Source organism: Aulonocara stuartgranti (assembly GCF_965226115.1).
Source record: "Aulonocara stuartgranti genome assembly, chromosome: 16".
Taxonomy (NCBI): Eukaryota; Metazoa; Chordata; class Actinopteri; order Cichliformes; family Cichlidae; genus Aulonocara; species Aulonocara stuartgranti.
Genome location: NC_138952.1, coordinates 21,747,759 through 21,765,080, shown reverse-complemented (window position 1 = coordinate 21,765,080; position 17,322 = coordinate 21,747,759). Strand labels below are relative to the sequence as shown.

Below are 17,322 nucleotides of genomic sequence, written 5' to 3'. Positions count from 1 at the left end.
TGTCTGTGCACATAGTTTCTAATCAGAATTGCAAGTAGTTATGTGATTATGAGGTTCCAAGACCTGCAGATAAGGACTGATTTTTGTAATGTACAACCCCAGATCCAAAAATATTGGGGAGCTTTGTAAAATGTAAATTAAAACGGAATACAATGATTTACAAATCTCATCAACCCACTTTATTAAAAAAAAAAAAAAAAAAATTAATGACAGCCACTGTACAGCCAAGATTTCACAGCACTGATCGACATATTCCTTTTCCTCTGATTTCCACTCCCTCAACGCTGTGAGGAGTACTGACGGCTGGTTCAGTCACACTCCCAGGACTACTACTTTTCATTTTCTGACTATTGTTCATCTTTTAACAATAGTCAGTAAACATCTGGGAATTGAGAACAGTTGCTAGCTGCTTAGAAGTCCCTGGGTCATCGTGGTCATATTTTTGTTTTTGTTGTGATTTCAAGATGTTTGCGATTGGGGTTTGTGGATGATTGCGGTGCCAGCTTAATTTAAATAACTTTATTGTGTTAAGTCATTTGTTTATTTAAATATCAGTTTGAGGTCATTGAGGGTGTGACAGGAAGTTATGACAAAGCAATGTTCACAAACTGTCAGAAGGTTATCTCTTTTGTTTCTTTTTAAATTGCAATAGTTTAAAATTTATATTATTTTGTTTTCTTTAACAGATATTTTTGGCCTGGGGGAACGTCTTAACGCCAAACGACCAAATTAGACTAAATTTAGCAGAAGGAATGACTCAGTGAATACAATAGCTAAATAAGTTGGAGTATATAAATGATTGAAAGGATGATTAGAAAAAATAAGGGCAATAAGACTGCCCATTATTTCTATAATTAGTGTAATGAAAGCAAACACTTAATGAGGACATGACTCATTTGCATAATAAGAACAGATTCATTTAAGCCACACCCACAAGGTTTTATCCTGCTTAGAGAAAATTACTTCTGCGAATTAAACAATTTATCGTGCGGTCTCAAAAAAATGATGATGGAAATGCTCTCCTCATTTGGTGAACCTGTGCACCTTTCTTACCTTTACACCGTTTCTTTCACATCTCCATAGCACTGGCATCGAGCGGCACAATCCCCATCACCTCTCTGGACGGCAGTAACCTGCTGTTCGCCAACACTTCTGCTGGTAACACCCCCAACCTGGTGACCACGCCGCTCTTCCTGAACCCCCAGAACCTGTCGCTGCTCACCAGCAACCCCGTCAGCCTGGTGTCGCCCGGCATGGGAGGGCTTCAGGTCACTGCCGACGGTCATCATCAAGTCAGCACGGCTGCTGTGCCTGTGCAAGCCTCGACCATTACCACTGCCCCCAAGGCTCAGTGAAGCCAGTCAGGCTGCATCTCGAATTAACGCCCAATTAATTACGTCAAGCACTACTCCTTTCACAACGTGTAGGACGAGGGTGGTACTCTGATATAGGCTCTGCACTTCACTAACCACCCCGCATCCTCTCCATTGTATCTACCATAAATTAATCCTTTTGCTGCCGCCAAAAAGAAAAGGACTTAACATAAGGGTGGGTTTAACTGTTGGTTTCTTTTATTATTTTTTTTCTTTATGATTCTTGGATGTTTTTTAATTTTCCACACAAACAGTAACCAGATGGACACTGTTGTCGGCCTGCCGCTTCTCCTGAACCTTGACAAGTGTCCAGGGAGAAAATATCGTCGGCGTCATCGAGCTGTATATACATATACATATATACATATATATATATATCCTCCTCTTTGCAGGTCAGAATTTTCTCTGAAATTCTTCTAACCAAAAACAAACTTTCTCTTCTAACATTCAAACTTAATTGATTTACTACTAATTTCACAATGTTCATACGGTAATCACTAATGGGGGTTTGTGTGTCGCTCTTTTTAATTATCTCTCGTTTTTGTTTTTTGGGGGTTTTTTTTTTTGTTCGTTTGGTTTTTTGTTTCTTGACAGGCCTTGTTGTAAATCATATCAAATTATATTTTAGAGACTTTTTTTCCCTTTTTATCTTTTACTGTCTATATTTTTCGACATTTTCCGATCTTTGTAAGTCTAATGTTAAGTTAAGATTTAACTATCACTTTTTAATCGTGGTTATAAGGCTTTAAAAATAAGTAATAAGTGGCCGATATAAAGGTTATCATTGCTTTAAGGGTCGGAGGGACGTGGCGTGTCTCTCCGAGTCTCTCTTCTGGAAACACTGAGTTTTACATGGGTGGTGGTGCAGTAGCCACCGAGCCTCTGTAAAACGACGGTCTCGGTGTGGATTATCGACACTGATAGAAAAATGACTGAAAACATTACATTGAGAGCTTTAAAGTGAGCTGCAGACCTGAGTCTGATTAAGGGTGACTTGTTTTGGTTTGTGATCCGTTGGAACACTGTACATTAAGTTTTGGATGTGGACGTTTGCGTGTCGTCGACAGCTCAGGCAGACGCTGAGAGTTCAGCAGCCGCACGATCTACGAGGCTCTGCAGTCTTTTTTTTTGTGGAGGGAACTAGTCATGTTCACCAAACCTGAACTGTGGTGTGGTGGCTTTGCCTAGATGGGGATAGTGTATTGGGGGGGGGGGGGGGGGGGGTGTTTGGTTTCTTTTTTCTTTTTTTTTATTAGAAGTACCGTCGTATCTACTTGTGCACAGTATCTGTACCAAATAACTGGATTGATGAGCTGCAGTCTGCCTGTTTTGGGAGGATTGAAATTCTGTCTCTTTATTTTGTTTGCAGTCGTTCGACTGGCTTACCTACTTTAAGATATACCAAAAATATTTGTTAAAATAATTGCTGTGTGTAGTCGGTGTAGCTTAGTCTAGTCAATATATTTATGAGTACAAAAATCTCTTCATAGTCAGAATATAGAAATGCAATATTTTGATGATCATTTTCCAAAGACTACATTTTCTTTTTTCTTTTCTTTTGTTATTTTGTTTGATTTGACCAAGTGTCTCATATTTAAATTTTTAATTGGCAGCACAACTGACCAAAAAGAGAGGGATTGGTGGGTTGGAGTATGAGGAAGTAGTTTCTTTTTACTTCTATTATTATCATTTTACTTTTTAAATTTAGTTTTTATTAAATCACTGTGGCCTCGGCCCAATGCTTAATCTGGTTTAATGCGAGCCGTTTAGTGGCGCCTTTTCCTTTCTAATCAGTTGTGGTAGCAGTTTTGGACTTTTCTGAAGCATAATGGAAAAGATCTGATTTTGGTTTTGTGCTAATATTCAGCCATAAAACAACAGCTTGAACCAAAGTGGTTTTCCTCAGTAGTTGCTGTGCCTGTCTTGAGCACACAAGTTGCTTTTCACTCTCTTAAATCTCCACAATTTATTTCTTTATTTTTCTCCCTCCTCAGTCGATACCTGATTTTCGTGATTTGGTGCTGCTGGATAAGGATCACAGAAACTTTAGCTTTAACAACTTGCTGCTGAGACTCCTGTCAGAGTTGAGCTGTCAAGATGCCTGCATGCTTTCTAATAGCTTTAAGACTACATCCTGTGAGAATCAGGGTATTGTAGTTCGCACTATCCCTGCTGGAGGGATCACTTATGTAAATCCATAAATACTTCACCTCCTCTCAGCTCCGCCGTTTCAAACCAGCATGCTAGGAAACGATATGCTGCACCCGAAATCTGTCTGGGGACTAGTTTAAAAACTCCCCGAACTTATCTTAGCCAACACAGCGGTGGGATAAGTACCGTTCTGTGCTGCACGTTCAGCTAAACCCCACACAAAAGTAGCATTGTTCTGCTTCAAAATGACAAACACAGCAATTAGTAACTCACTCAGACTGCAAGCAGTGAAATTTGTCCCCGTTCCCCTCTCGTGTGCTTCTTTTCTGTTGAATTATTTTTGACTAAATATACCTCAGCAGCGCTTCAAACATAGGTTCACCTTTTAGACATTTCTCTGTATACAGCATTGTAGAATGTATAATTACTGACTGGCTTGCCATTCAGCGTTTATACTGATGAACCATACATAGGAACCATTGCAAGGACAACCTACTACTGCTATTTTCTAGTACTACTATTTATGGGGTATTTCCAGGTTTAAATATTATTTTGAGATCCTTCTTGCCAAAGTAAAAGCCTTTCTCTTTGCAGCTTGGTGGGTGTGTTTTGTTTTTCTTTCTTTCCTTAACTTTGAGGCCACAAGAGCCCTGAAGAACTCAGTCGTGTTTCAGTGCTTGTTTGGAGTTTTGGAGGTTTGCAAGCAACATGAACCAGTTGCCACTGGCACCATAGGATGTTACTGAAATATTTATCTGAGGAAAGACTTAAGAATTAGAGAAATGATCTTTTCTTAATTCTATACATATAAATATATATATAAACACTTGTAAGATATTCATATTTTATATTTGAACCAGTATGTTACCAAGACTGAATGTAGTGTTTATCATACTTCCCCCCCAGAAAAAAAAATCTCCCCTAAGTTTTCTTTTCATTTTTTTTTTTTATTAAACTGTCAAGACCAAAAAATTTGAGATGGAGCTCGAGATGACGCCTCGCTGAACCAGCGACGTCTGTTCGACAGGAGGGGCTCGCTCAGGCGCTCCTGGCAGACAGGTCCTGTGGTTAATAGGAGACTCTGAAGCATTTGATCTTAATCTTTTAATAGATGTATAAATATATATATTTGGTTGAGTTGTTGTGGATTTGATTTGCTGTGCTGTCTTTAACAATCATTTGGTTTTTTTAATGTATTACTTTATGCCTTTAATTGTTTTGTATAGTGTGAGAGGGCAAGATCACTGGCTTTCTTAGTTTGACAAAGAAGATTAACATTATCATTTATGCCTTATTGTTACGTAGAAGACATGAGCATTGTAGCATTGTTGTTCTGTATGTGTGTGAGAGTGAGAGAGAGCATGGGCACCCAGCTCACCTGGTGCATTGTTTTCACTGAAACAGTACAGTGTACTCTGGGCATTTTAGAGCGTGGGACGATTATGTTGCTACCTATGGTTTTTAGGTGCGACTTAGACAGGTAGGAGGATATACCTGTGAGAAAAAGCTTTACTAATAATTCCAGCAGGCAGGTGTGTTTGTGTGAGTGTGTCATTTAAAGAGAGGCCAGGGAGGACAGTCTGCAAACCATTTTGGTGCATCTTTCCCATCTTCCAGCAGGTGTTTAGACTGATTTTTGAAAAAAAAAAAAAGGGTGAGACAAGAGGACTTTGTTTTGTTTTGGGATTTTGTTTGAAGTTTCCTGACTGAGGGTCTTTACAAATTAACTTCAAGCTTTAAGCAAGCCACTGCCGAGAGCCAAGCCAGCTTTCAGTTTGTTTGGGGTCCGCTTGGACTCTCACGAACTGTCTGCTTGCCACTGGCTTTGCTTGTGAAGCTTTGGTTTCAGGTGATCCTGAGATTCTTGCGGATCAGCTGTGCATCTAACAGACGGTATGTTGACCCACCACACTGGTTTGCTGAGAGTTTTGGTTTTTTGTTTGTTTGTTTTCTCCTTTTACTAAATGTCAAAGGTTGCGTGGCGCACCAGTAAGGCTAAAGGAGCTGTTGTATACCTCATTTTTAACTCAAGATTGAGTGAAACCTGCTTTAATCTACTTATGAAACAAATGTTTTTAAAAATCCTAAAAAAAAAGACTAAAATACACCAACTTGTCAGTGGAGAAGCGTGTTCATACCTGTACTTAGTGAAGGGTTGTGGAGCCGCCACAAGAGGGAGACGAACTACATACCAGTACTCACAAAGAGGTGTAAACAAGAGAAGGCATAAAAGGTGAATCTGTGTGTAACAAGGGGCAAACATCTGCTGCTCTTCTTCCACAATTTCTTGTGCACTGAAGGATTTCATTCATGAAAACGTGAATTTTGATGAATTCTATGGACACCCCCCACCCCACCCTTTTTTTTTTTTTTTTTTTTTAAAGTTTGACAATCTTGCTTTATTTATTTTCTCACTCTTGGCTTGGTACAGGTATGTGCACTTCTTCCCACGTGATGGCTCGCCGTCGCAGCCCGCTCTCGCTCCCCTGTGGTACCAACGATAACCAAAGAATTCTTACTAACTTGATTGTATGTGATCGACGCCGCCTCTCGCCCATCCCCGCCTCACTGCTCAACATCAAATCCCAGCTGCACGCCCCTCGATTCGTTTGTAAAGAGGTTGTTGTTTTGTTTTTTTTTTTAAAATTGCATTCGAATGTGCGTCCGGCGCCCCCTTCGACGCCTCTGCAGTGGTTTCAGTGCCTGTGGGCGGGGATCGGAAGGGAGGGGTAGCAGGGGCCGGGCGGGCTTCGCCGGCAGACACGAACCGATGCGGTGGTAGCTGGGTGATGTTTGTTAATACACACTGAGGGTTGATCCTGTGCACACTGTATCTGCTCAGGACTCTGTATGATTGTCTGTCTTGAGCGCTGTTGTCGTTTGGTTGGTTGGATTGATGTCCCACCCTCCGTCGTTCCTTTCTCAAGGACTGCGGCGAAAAATGCTATTCCTGCCTCTCAGTGCGTCTCTCTTCCTCATCTGTACACTGTAGTCCCAGGACATGACCCTGTTGTTGTCTCCAGGAATACACATCCTGCATTCGCTAAAACTCTCTGCTGTGTCCCCTTCCCTGTCCTCCTCCTCCTTCCTCTCCCTTTCATCTGCTCTCTTCTTTGACTCCTCACTACAGACTCTGATCAGCTGTGACACTATGCATCATGGTCCTTCACTTTGCATGGACTGTGTCCCTCTGACTCAGACCTCCTGGTCGGCAGGGCTTCAGTGACACTTTGTTTAATGCTTTACTCCAAGTGAGGTTGTAGGACCTCACAAGCGCTATCCCAAAGCAAAAATCCAAATATTTAACTTTTGACAAATGCAGATACCAAAGATATCTCTCTGTCCTGTGTGTGTCTCTGTTGGTTTCTCTCTCTCCCTTTCACCCTGCAGCATGTGTATTAAGAGACAAACCCAGCACTGGCTTTAAAGTCCCAGCCTCAGTAATTCCAAAGCTTAGATGTATATTTTGGTATATTTCTGAGAAAAAACTTGCGTGAAAAAGCGTCTGTTCCTCGTTTGTTTGTTGTAATCTCTTTTCTGTCACAGCATGGAACTAATTGCAGAACTGTCTTACTCTTGGTAGGTTAAAGATATAGTATTTTTGTATGTTTTTGGGTGTGTTATATATATATATGTACGTACGTGTGTGTGTGTGTGTGTGTGTGTGTGTGTGTGTGTGTGTGTGTGTGTGTGTGTGTGTGTGTGTGTGATTATCAGTTCACAGCCCAAGTGACCATGGCTTTCAACAAGAGAGAAATAACTTAAAAAAAAAAAAAAAATCGCCAACCATGTACATATTGTGTCTGTGTATCTCAAGAAATGCATTCTGTAAAACATTTCACTTTGGAAGCTTGGGCTCATCTAAAGGAATGTGTCCCTGTTTTATTTCCCTTTTCTTACTCTGCAGTCTGATATTAATTGACTTCCAGGACTCGAATGTAATGAGTTTTGGTTTCCATTGTGGAATACAACACTGAGGGACACTGCTCCGATCTAAATACGACAAAAACGACAAAAAAAAAAGGCCTCCAGAGATGGCGGCATAGAGCTGAAAGATTGTGTAGGAGTTTTAAGTATGTGAATCAGGATACATAGTAGATTTTGATGCATTTGTCTGCTGTATTTTTGTTTTTATACACATATAAAGATAATCTTTTACTGTAAATGTACAGTTCTCTTTTGTTGTAAACATCATTAAACCATTTTCCAAGTGTTTTGACATGTGCTTTGTCTTTTATTGGGATTAAATGTGCAAATTTTAATCATTATACATCAGTGCCAGACAGATTTTGCTTCCATCTATACAACATTTAGGACAAAGATTTCAAAAATTGATTTGTTGGTACACTTTGGTTATAACGGGATGGACATGGTCAGTAACAATACTCAGTCTCTGCTGTTTAAATGATGAATGCCAAGTTGATGCAAATATGCTATGAAGTCGTCCCATGCAACATATTTAACCTACCATCTGAAGTTGTAACAGAAATTGAGACTCCTAAGACCACTTCCTGGTCTTAGGAGCAGCAGAAGACGGTGTGGTCTTCTGCTGCTGTAGCCCATTTGTTTCAAGAGTCTTTGTTCAGAGATGCTCTTCTGCATACTTTAGTTGTGTAACAAGTGTTTATTTGAGTTACCGCTTGCTTCCTATCCCCTCACTGGATATTTTCTTTTTCATCTCTGTAAACCCTTGAGATGTATCTGTGAGAGAATCCCAATACATGAGCATTTTCTAAAAACATAATTCAAGCAGCCAAGTATTATAAGTAATATAATTCGCACTGATCTGCTGCGATATAAATCCACCGGCTTTGGCAGGTCGTGGTAAGGGGATGTCCAGTCATCTCTGGCTTCAGTATGTTGCAGATTCTTTTGGCGCTGTGGGTTGCAAGGTGGAGCCTCCATGGCTCAAACTTGTTTTGCAGGAATAGTTGAACTGATTCAGGTTTGATTTGGATTCAGACTGCAGTTGGACTGACATGGGGGTGGGCGGCACTTTGACCAGACTTTATATTGTTGTTGTCTGAGCCCAGCAGAAAGTTGCATTTTAAGAAGACTGTTGATGATATTCCCTTTATCTGTCTGCTGGATTTACTGTTGCTGATAACTGTTTAGCATTATCAGCTGCTGTGCAAGTACAACTTTAAAGATGTAAAAATGGTTACATCAAATATCTGAACTCATAAAGAGTTTGTTTTTAGCCTTAATGTAGGGTTCTTTGTTAGTTTTTATTGTATAACATGAGAGAAAAGCTTATCACAACATAACACAAATACAAAGTGACTACAAACTATTTTCTCTGACTAGACATTTAATTTAGAAGCAAATCCTCATATCTGAGAAGCTGAAGCCACAATTTTATTTTATTTCTTGTTAGTTTAATAAATGACTCGAATTGTGTTTAGTAACACTATTGCTGATACTGTAGGATGTCAGTGGGGAGACAGAGGAGGAACAGGACGAGGAGATGAGGTACTGGGAATCAAAGACTCAAGGGGGTCCCTCGCCGTCTGCAGTAAAGAGGTGAGAAAAGGTTAAAGCGCCACGCTGATGGGACCTTCAGTTCTCCTAACCGAGAAGAGTCTGCACAATTTAATCCATCCGCTGTGCAGATCAGTGATTCAACATGTAAACTCAGGCAGTTTATCATCACAAGGTCAGTAGGATGCTTTGATTACATCAGGGGCGCCACCAAGAGGGGGCCACACCCCAAAATTTGTTGGCGCTCTCTCTTTTTGTGATTGTTAGTGTTCCTCTTATTAACAACACAAATATTTTAGAAATCTGTCAGAAATCCATCAAGCATTTTGTTCAACCTCTAAAACCAACAGTTCTGTCCAGGTAAATAACTGTATTTTAATTTTTAAAAAGTGGTTTACAATTTTTCCCTTTTTTGTACAATAGTAAATTTGAAAATTCATTTACAACAATCATAATTATACTTTAGCATTAAAAATATAATTTTGATTAAAGTGCTTGTGCAAATTAATTGATTAACCATTACAGAAACATGAAATATGATTTTTGGTAATTATCCATACTTTTAATTTACAGCAGCTGTGGCATAAACCTTACACTGGGTGGTGGTCTAATACATTTGTTTTCACTTCAGATCCTTCCAACTTTTCTGTTTCAAATTACCCTTTCTCTCTTTTTTTTCTATTTTTTAAAGTTTCAGCATCCTGGTCTTGCAGCAAACTTGTCAGGACTTGAGCAATACAGGTTATTGATACTGATGTTTTTAGCAACACCTGTGTGGTTTTTCCTGCTCTGGCAAGTTCAAACATCTGCTGTTTAAATGCCTACAGGGCCCTCAGCATTGTTTCTCTTCTGCATAGAAACTGAAATTTTTGCAAGACTCTTGGAACCATGGGGATATGAAATAAAGCAGAGCGACAACAGCACTACTCTGAGGACAGATGCTTTACTGGTTAAATATTTCTGTCAAACCCTGTAAGTAAACAAACTTTCTTACCTCAGGTTTCTTTTTCTTGCCTGCTTTTTTCTACAATATGCAAAAACAAAACGAGAATAAAGGCACCAGAAAATGTGAGAATGTGACCATTAAGAAGTTTACCAACAAATGAAGTGTCCCAAACCTTTCTTTTTGATGGGTCAAGCACCTCGTAAGGATCAGCATCTTTTGGTCTCTCAAGTTCCTGGACATAAATGAAAACAAATAACAATAATAATACAAAATTATACAATCCAATCTGTGGAGTCAAACATGATCAGGTCACAGAGCGGTTGGAGCTGTAGGTGAAGCTGTCCTTACCTGATAAATGCCATTTTCTTCCTGTTATTCAGCAAGAAGAGCACAAACATGAAGTGAAGCTTGAATGCACACACATCCTCACACACATTTATTTAATATCATTTAAACAACAGTTGAGAAATATTCACCACCAGCAGCAACTGTAAAGCATAAAGACACCGAAGAAAATGAAGACTTACAGTGACTCCCACAGATGGGCCTTTGGAAAACTATAGAGAGAGGCAAAAAGGACAAAAAAGTACAAATAAAATGTAGCACAGATCAATCTGATATAATAAGTCAGTTTGGCCTATCAGTGGCGATTAAAAAGACAAAAAATTCAGGCTGTTTATCTGTAATTTCTTCAAATTGTGACTGAGGCAATTTGTTACAGAAAGACAAAAACCCTCACATTTAGTGAGATAAATGCTGTTAAAACTTCTAAAACATCTTTTCCGGGGTGAAGATTAGTTATTTTATATCGCTGTTAAAAATCTAAAACTGATATATTTGAAAAATTGTATTCACTAAGTTACTTATCAGAAGAATTTGTCAGATTAGAGAAGTAGAAAATGTTGCACGGTTGGCCCTGCAACACAAATGATTTGCACTTTGAAGTCATTTAGTTAATTAATTGACTATTAGGCTGCTACAAAGTCACTTTAAACTAAACTATCAAGGTATTAAATATTGTTACGCTTAGTTCTTCTTTTTATTTATGCACAAAAACACTTATTTCACAGGAGAGAAGATATTAAATATTGACTAAAAATAGTGTTTATTTTTAGTCTAAATTTTAAGTTTAGACCAACCAGACCAATAATGTGCATGTTAGGGTTGTTTTGCATGACGGGTCAAGACGGGAAAATTTCTACCTCGTCAAACTTCAGGGAGCTCTTGAGATGTCCTTTGTATTTTATGAAAAGGATGATTCGGGGGAAACGACAGCGCTCTTTATCCTGTTTTAAGAACTCTACACACACCACAAGCAGCTGACCTTTACGCCCTGCTAATCTGCTCTGAGTAAAGCCATACAAATATTTTAATGGTGAAGATGCAGTACTGTAAACTATTTTAAAGACAAAACCAACATATGAGTTAAAAAAAAAAAAGGTTCTTAATTCTGAATATTTGTATTATCTAAAGACGTCACAGAATTGAAACTGTTTGTTAAACAGGTTTTTTAAAAAAGTGATGTGACCGGTTTTAAAGTTTTTCTTGCTTTAGAGACCAACAGGTGATTTTAGGTGAGAAATTATCATTACATTCAGGATATGAATGAGCTAATTAGTATTTCTGCATACCACACATCCTCGTTATATGCTTTCTGAAGCTAATAATAGGATGCAAGATAACACTGAGATGTGTCCCTTTCCTCTGGACTGTTTTTAATGAAATATTACAGATGAATAGCTAACTGCTCATCTTTTTGTGTGTGAAAATAAGTGACACATACAAATAAATCAAGACATTGATGTACAAGCTAAATAACAGTGGCCCCCGTGTTGATCCTTGCGGGACTCCAGTGTTGCAAGCTCTTGATTACAGCAGCACATTACTGATCCAAACACACTGGTTACAATCTGACAGATTTTTACACACTTTACAAAGTAAAGAGTGGATCATGTTCTGGATTGGTATTCAGTCCCATGATGTTTTTCTGCATGCGCTGTAACCACCAACTTTTACATGGGCTGCTATAACTCACCTTTTCTCTAAAGAACAACCCTGTGACAATGATGCAGTAAATGATCAGAAATCCATCCAGGAAATAGCAGATGACTGGTTCAGTGAAAAAATTATCTGCAGAGCAAACAGAGAGAGAGAAAAAAGAAAATTTTCAGCTGATGTTCGGAGTAAATAACAAGTTACTTATAGCGAAACGTGACTGAGTTCTGGGAAGAGAAGAACATATTTCAGTGAAAAGGGAAATTTTCATCATTTAATTCTGCTCAGCAGAAAACCTCACGTTACAGGAGCACAAAGGCCAAATAATATGACAATGGAGTAGAAAAAGAAGATTTTACGTGAAATAAAAACAGAATCTGATTGCATCTAAAGCCATGTAGTGCTGTGTGCGGAAATATCTCCTATTTGATAAAAGATCATATGTGTTCCAGATAGCGGTGCATAAGAGATGAGCGTTACACACAGCACTGAGGAAACTACCGATACTGATCAGATTTTCATTTGCAGTAAATCTGCATTCTTACATCATGCGTCATGGCTCTGTTGTTTACAGAAGCTCATCTTTCTGCCACTTCTCAAGTCCAGCTGAAGTCACCCTGGATTTTGTCGGCATAAAGTTTTAATCCCTCGAAGCAACTGTTTCTGTTTCCTTGAGTAATTTTGTTCAGTGTACGTATTACATCACTGTTCACTAAAACTGTAGGTTAATTGTTTATTATTCCTTGAAATTATGCCTTGTTTTTTCATGTAAAAGATGCCCAGGTACTGTTTTCTTATTGTAAAAAAATCCCTTTCAAATGTTTCACTATTTGAAAAAGTAATGAGGTGAGTCTGAAGTATGCCAATTCTCATCTGCACACTAATAAAGGAGATATCTAAGAAAAATACTATGGTGAAATCATATTATTGCTGGAAAAAACAAATATCCAGTAATGCAAGTGTAGCTATAAATTGTATTTTATTCTTAATAAAAAAAATATACTCAATAAAACATATATTTTTTATTTTTTAAATATTTTATTATGTTTAAATATTACTATATTGCTTACTTTTTTAAATGTGTGTTTATATATTTTATGTAACAATATTATTAGGATACATAAAAATGTAATATTTATAAGTATTAGTTCATTGTTAGGTTTGGTTAGTTTCAAAATTTTCTTTATAAAATTCACCTTTGGCTCTATTCAGGGAGAAACCAAAGGACGTCTGTACATATGAATCCGTTACATGGTGCACAAATGTTGTGGAAAAACAACAACATTATCTACAACATTTGTCGTGAGACAAATGAGAAAATTGAGTAAGACCCCTGAAACAGGAAATAAGAAACTACGTATATGCAGCTTAGCACACTGAGTGTCTTCCTGTCTGCACGATGGGCTGCTTTGAGGTTTTTGTGAGGCTCATTTATCACAGAGTGCGGTTGGAACAGAAGAAATGTTGTGAGAACGTAGCCAGTGGTGGCGATTCACTGAGGCTGCAACGTCCTCATCAAACCTCCATCACTGAGAGCTGCTTCAGGATGTAGCTGCTCTTCTCATCTCAGGCTATTTTTATACTTCTAAACAGGAGATCTGTAAAAGTGACTTAAGAAAAGGAAGTATACCGTTTTCACTTACCATTTAAATTTGCTTTATTTAAAAAAAAAAAAGTAAGTGGGTTGAACCTTGTTAGGAAAAAGATAACATTTAGTTTATATATGATAAATTTAGAAGCTTTAGAAGCATCTATAGCTTACGATAACCCTTAAGAAACCAAAATATAAAAAAAACAAACATATTATGAATAAAACAGGTTATTTATGATTTCTTTCTATTTTTATATACAGAAATGCTTTTTGCTCTGTTTGTATTTATCATACCTATACTGTTTCTGCAATCCATTTCAAATATTCTAAGAAGCTCTAATGTTATTAGTAATTGTGGATTTTTAGCGATTTTTATACATTTAACCAAACTTAGCCTTGTCGGTTGATTTGTTTTCACTGTCATTTTGGTCATTAAGTGTCTGTCTCAATGCGCTGCTTTACTTCTTGGTGGCATAGATTCAACAAGGTGCCAGAACCATTCCAGAGATTTTGGTCCATATCACTCTCAGCTGCACATCCGTGATATCAAGCTCCCATTCCTCTACGCCCTAAATGTGCCATACTGGATTGAGATCTGTGGAGGCTGTTTGAGTACATTGTCATGTCAAAGAAACATATTTGAAATTATTTGAGCTTTGCGACGTTTTTCTGCTGGAAGCAGCCATCAGTAGACTGGTATGCTGTGTTCATAGAAGGATAGACGTAGGTCAGCAACAACACTGTTTAAACAATGCTTACTCTGTACCGAGGGGCCAAAAGTGTGACAAGAAAATATCCCTCAAATCATTGTACGACAAGCAGCTTGAACTGTGGATACACAGCAAGGCGGATTAGCAGGATTCAAGTTGTATGTGCCAAATTCTGACCCCACCATTCCAATGTTGCAGCAGAAATCGAGACTGATCAGACCAGGCAGTGTTTTTCCAATCGTTTCGAAATATTGTGCACATGACCCCATGTGAAATGTAGCATCCGTTTCCTGTCATTAGATGATGGGAGTGGCACTCAGTCTGGTCTTCTGCTGAAAATTCAATGTGTTTTGCATTCAGAGATGCTCTTCTGCAAACCTTGGTTGTGATGGGTTGTTGTTTGAGTTACTGTTGACTTCCTCTAAGCAGTCTGGACATTCTCCTGAAATTCTGACATTTTCACCTAGAGAACTGCTGCTCTTCTCTTCCTGACCATTCTCTGTAAACCCGAGACACCGAGTTTCTGTGATGTCATTGGCTGATAATAAGTAGTTGAACAGGTGTCGCTGACAAAGTGGCTGGGGTTCATAAATGACCTCACTCCATCACTTGTAATGTAAATGTGTTCAGACAATGAGCATATTTACTGTTGTGAGAGAAGTTTAGAAGAACATTTTCTTTTATCTGAATTTTTCTTTACACTACAATCTCCTTTTTTAACCTTCATGGTTCCTCTTTAACACTCACAGTGCCTCAATGGCATCGATGGCACCTCGTGTGATAGGCCTCATGATTCAACAAGCACTAAGTCACTTAAAAATGAAAAATATCACAGTATAGTTCCTTACTTTCTAATAAGACTGTAAACACGTTTCCTGTCACCTATAGCGGCACAAACACATTGGCTCAAAGCTTTTTCTTTTTTTACTCTTATGACGCTAAGTGTCATTTCTTAACCACATTTCAAAGGGTGGAAACTAAATGCTGGATGCCCTCTGATGTCTTCTTTTTTTTTATAGCCTTTACAACTCTGAAGGCATCAATTAGTTCAATTTTAGATCCTGCTGTTTAGAGGAGCCCAAGGTTGTTAAGTGTTATTAGGAACTTATCAGCTCTGAAACTGGCAGCAGCTAGCAGAGTCTTAATGACTCAATTAAGACCTAACGACTTAATGAAGTTCTCAGTGTTTTGTTTGGAGTGAGGGTCATTTTTATGGTCCGTTTGGGGCGAGGGTTCTATTTGCTTGTTTTTATTTTGAAAATATATTTTTTTTAAGCCAAATTTTTTTACGCAGCTGAATGAGAGAGGAATCAGTCTTCATGTCTGACTCTGAAATGTAAAGACAAGGATGTTTACTTCACAAAAGCTGTGCCCACTGAATCCTCTTAATGAGGAATGTGCCAGTAATTTTAAATTCATGCGCCGCAGCTGTTGTTCCGACTCTCAAAAGTCTTTCAAAGTCATTCAAATTATGTGGGCGATGTTACATTTCCAAAGATACCACAAAAGTCAGGTTTAATTAAAAAAAGCAGTGTTAAAATAATGCACAAAGGTACGAAATATAATGAGTGAACTATTTGAATATTTCAGCGTAATAAAGCTTTAATGAAGAGCTGGAACAAGCTGATGCAAAATTAATGTGCTGCTCTATGAGACGGATCATTTTTCTACGCTTTAGGGTGCTTAAAGGGGAAACAACAGGAGGAAAAAAGCATGTTAATGGGTTAAAGTGTGATTTGCTGTTATTATCGCACTATATTTTAAGGGAAATAAAGAAACGATGCCCTTCAAAGGGTTGCATGGATGTGAACGCAAAAAAACTAACAAGTATGCATAAGAATGTGTTGACACAGAGGCCATTCTTTACATTTCTTTACTGCTGTAGGAGTCTTTACTGCATTCAAGCGTACGGCAAAAAAATTCTCCCGTAACGGTTTCGCATGCATCAGCTGGAGGATGGGGGGATTATTTATTCATGCATGCTTTTGTTTCTCTAATGCCTTCATCACGATGAATCTGACTGAAGCACAAGACAGCACTTGAAAGCGTTTGTAAAACTGTGGCATAAAAGAGAAAGTCTGGGAAGCGTCAAATTCACGCAAACATAATCTGCCTATAAAAAGTCCATAGAAGAGCTGCCCTGTATTTATTGATGCACGGAGCAACAGGTAAGTCATTCGAGAGAGCAGGGTAAAATGCAAAAGGCCAATGTGCTTCTGCAGCACGTACTGTCCAAGAGAGTTAAAAATGTTTATTTAGTGTATTTAAATTTAACTTGAGTCACTAGGGGACAGCGGTCGTGTTAGTCATTCTCAACTACTTTGATTCAAATGTTCAGAATATGGACAGATATTTTTAGAATATTGAATGGAAAATACAAAAGTTCCCTCGTGTTTAATTTCCTTAATGTGTAAGAGAAGCTTAGCTACTTTTTCCATCCAACATAAAGCTACACAGTGAATATAAATCTCCTCTAATCATGACTCACTTGCTGCTTTGAACTGAAACACTGAAAAAGTGATGACATATTTTGTCCCAGTGTAGATGCATTTCTCCAAAAGCTACCAGATCCTCAACTATGAATGTAAATGTACATGTGAAAAATTGTTGTAGGTTTACAGCTTTGTTGTAGCAATGGTAAGAATTTGAAAAATGAAATAACGCTTTAAGATAAATGTTAATGTTTTAAATAAATGGTATAACTCAAGTAAAACCACTACAGCGCATGAATAAATGTACTTACTGAGATTTTAAAAAAACAAAGAACTGTGTTTAAAGAATTTCGTTTGGAGGTTTTTAATGCCAGAGAGCTTATGTTTGTCTTTTCAGTCAGATAGACAGTTTAAGCTTCTTTTTTTCACATGCAGGAAAATCATTACATTATTGTTTTTTAAAGCAGCTGTTTTGCATTTGTCTGACTTACCAGAACAGGAAACAGGCACCGCTAGTACGGAAAGCGCAAACACACCTTTCCCCAGTGTGTCCATGGCTCTCTGTCTGTAAAAACAAGCCTATCTATCTTATGACAGCTATGCTTCTGGTTTCCTCACACTAATCTCTGATCACTGTGATCAG

At 38.2% G+C, this 17,322-nt stretch overlaps 2 protein-coding genes across 3 annotated transcripts in view; one reads left to right on the top strand and one right to left on the bottom strand.

The window, feature by feature from the left end:
- Positions 1-7,737, top strand: part of pou2f1b (POU class 2 homeobox 1b) — a 22,068-nt gene extending 14,331 nt beyond the window's left edge. For both annotated transcript variants that reach the window (XM_082508269.1, XM_082508268.1), the window contains exon 14: positions 1,084-7,737. In XM_082508269.1, the coding sequence (XP_082364395.1) occupies positions 1,084-1,355 (272 nt within the window). In that variant the 3' untranslated portion in view covers positions 1,356-7,737. The remainder of the gene's footprint in view (positions 1-1,083) is intronic.
- On the bottom strand, positions 7,736-17,322 carry LOC309690868 (T-cell surface glycoprotein CD3 zeta chain-like). Its single transcript, XM_082508270.1, has 7 exons — positions 17,171-17,322; positions 11,987-12,081; positions 10,479-10,508; positions 10,300-10,320; positions 10,124-10,183; positions 10,000-10,029; positions 7,736-9,034 (listed from the first exon to the last, which is right to left on the bottom strand). The coding sequence occupies exons 1-7, from the start codon at positions 17,232-17,234 to the stop codon at positions 8,957-8,959; spliced, it is 378 nt and encodes a 125-aa protein (XP_082364396.1). The 5' UTR covers positions 17,235-17,322; the 3' UTR covers positions 7,736-8,956.

Coding starts and splice junctions, on each gene's coding strand:
- LOC309690868 (XM_082508270.1), bottom strand. CDS start 17,234: ATGGACACACTGGGGAAAGGTGTGTTTGCGCTTTCCGTACTAGCGGTG. Junction 10,509..11,986: donor GGTTGTTCTTTAGAGAAAAG/GTGAGTTATAGC, acceptor CTCTCTCTATAG/TTTTCCAAAGGCCCATCTGT. Junction 10,321..10,478: donor GCCCATCTGTGGGAGTCACT/GTAAGTCTTCAT, acceptor GCTGAATAACAG/GAAGAAAATGGCATTTATCA.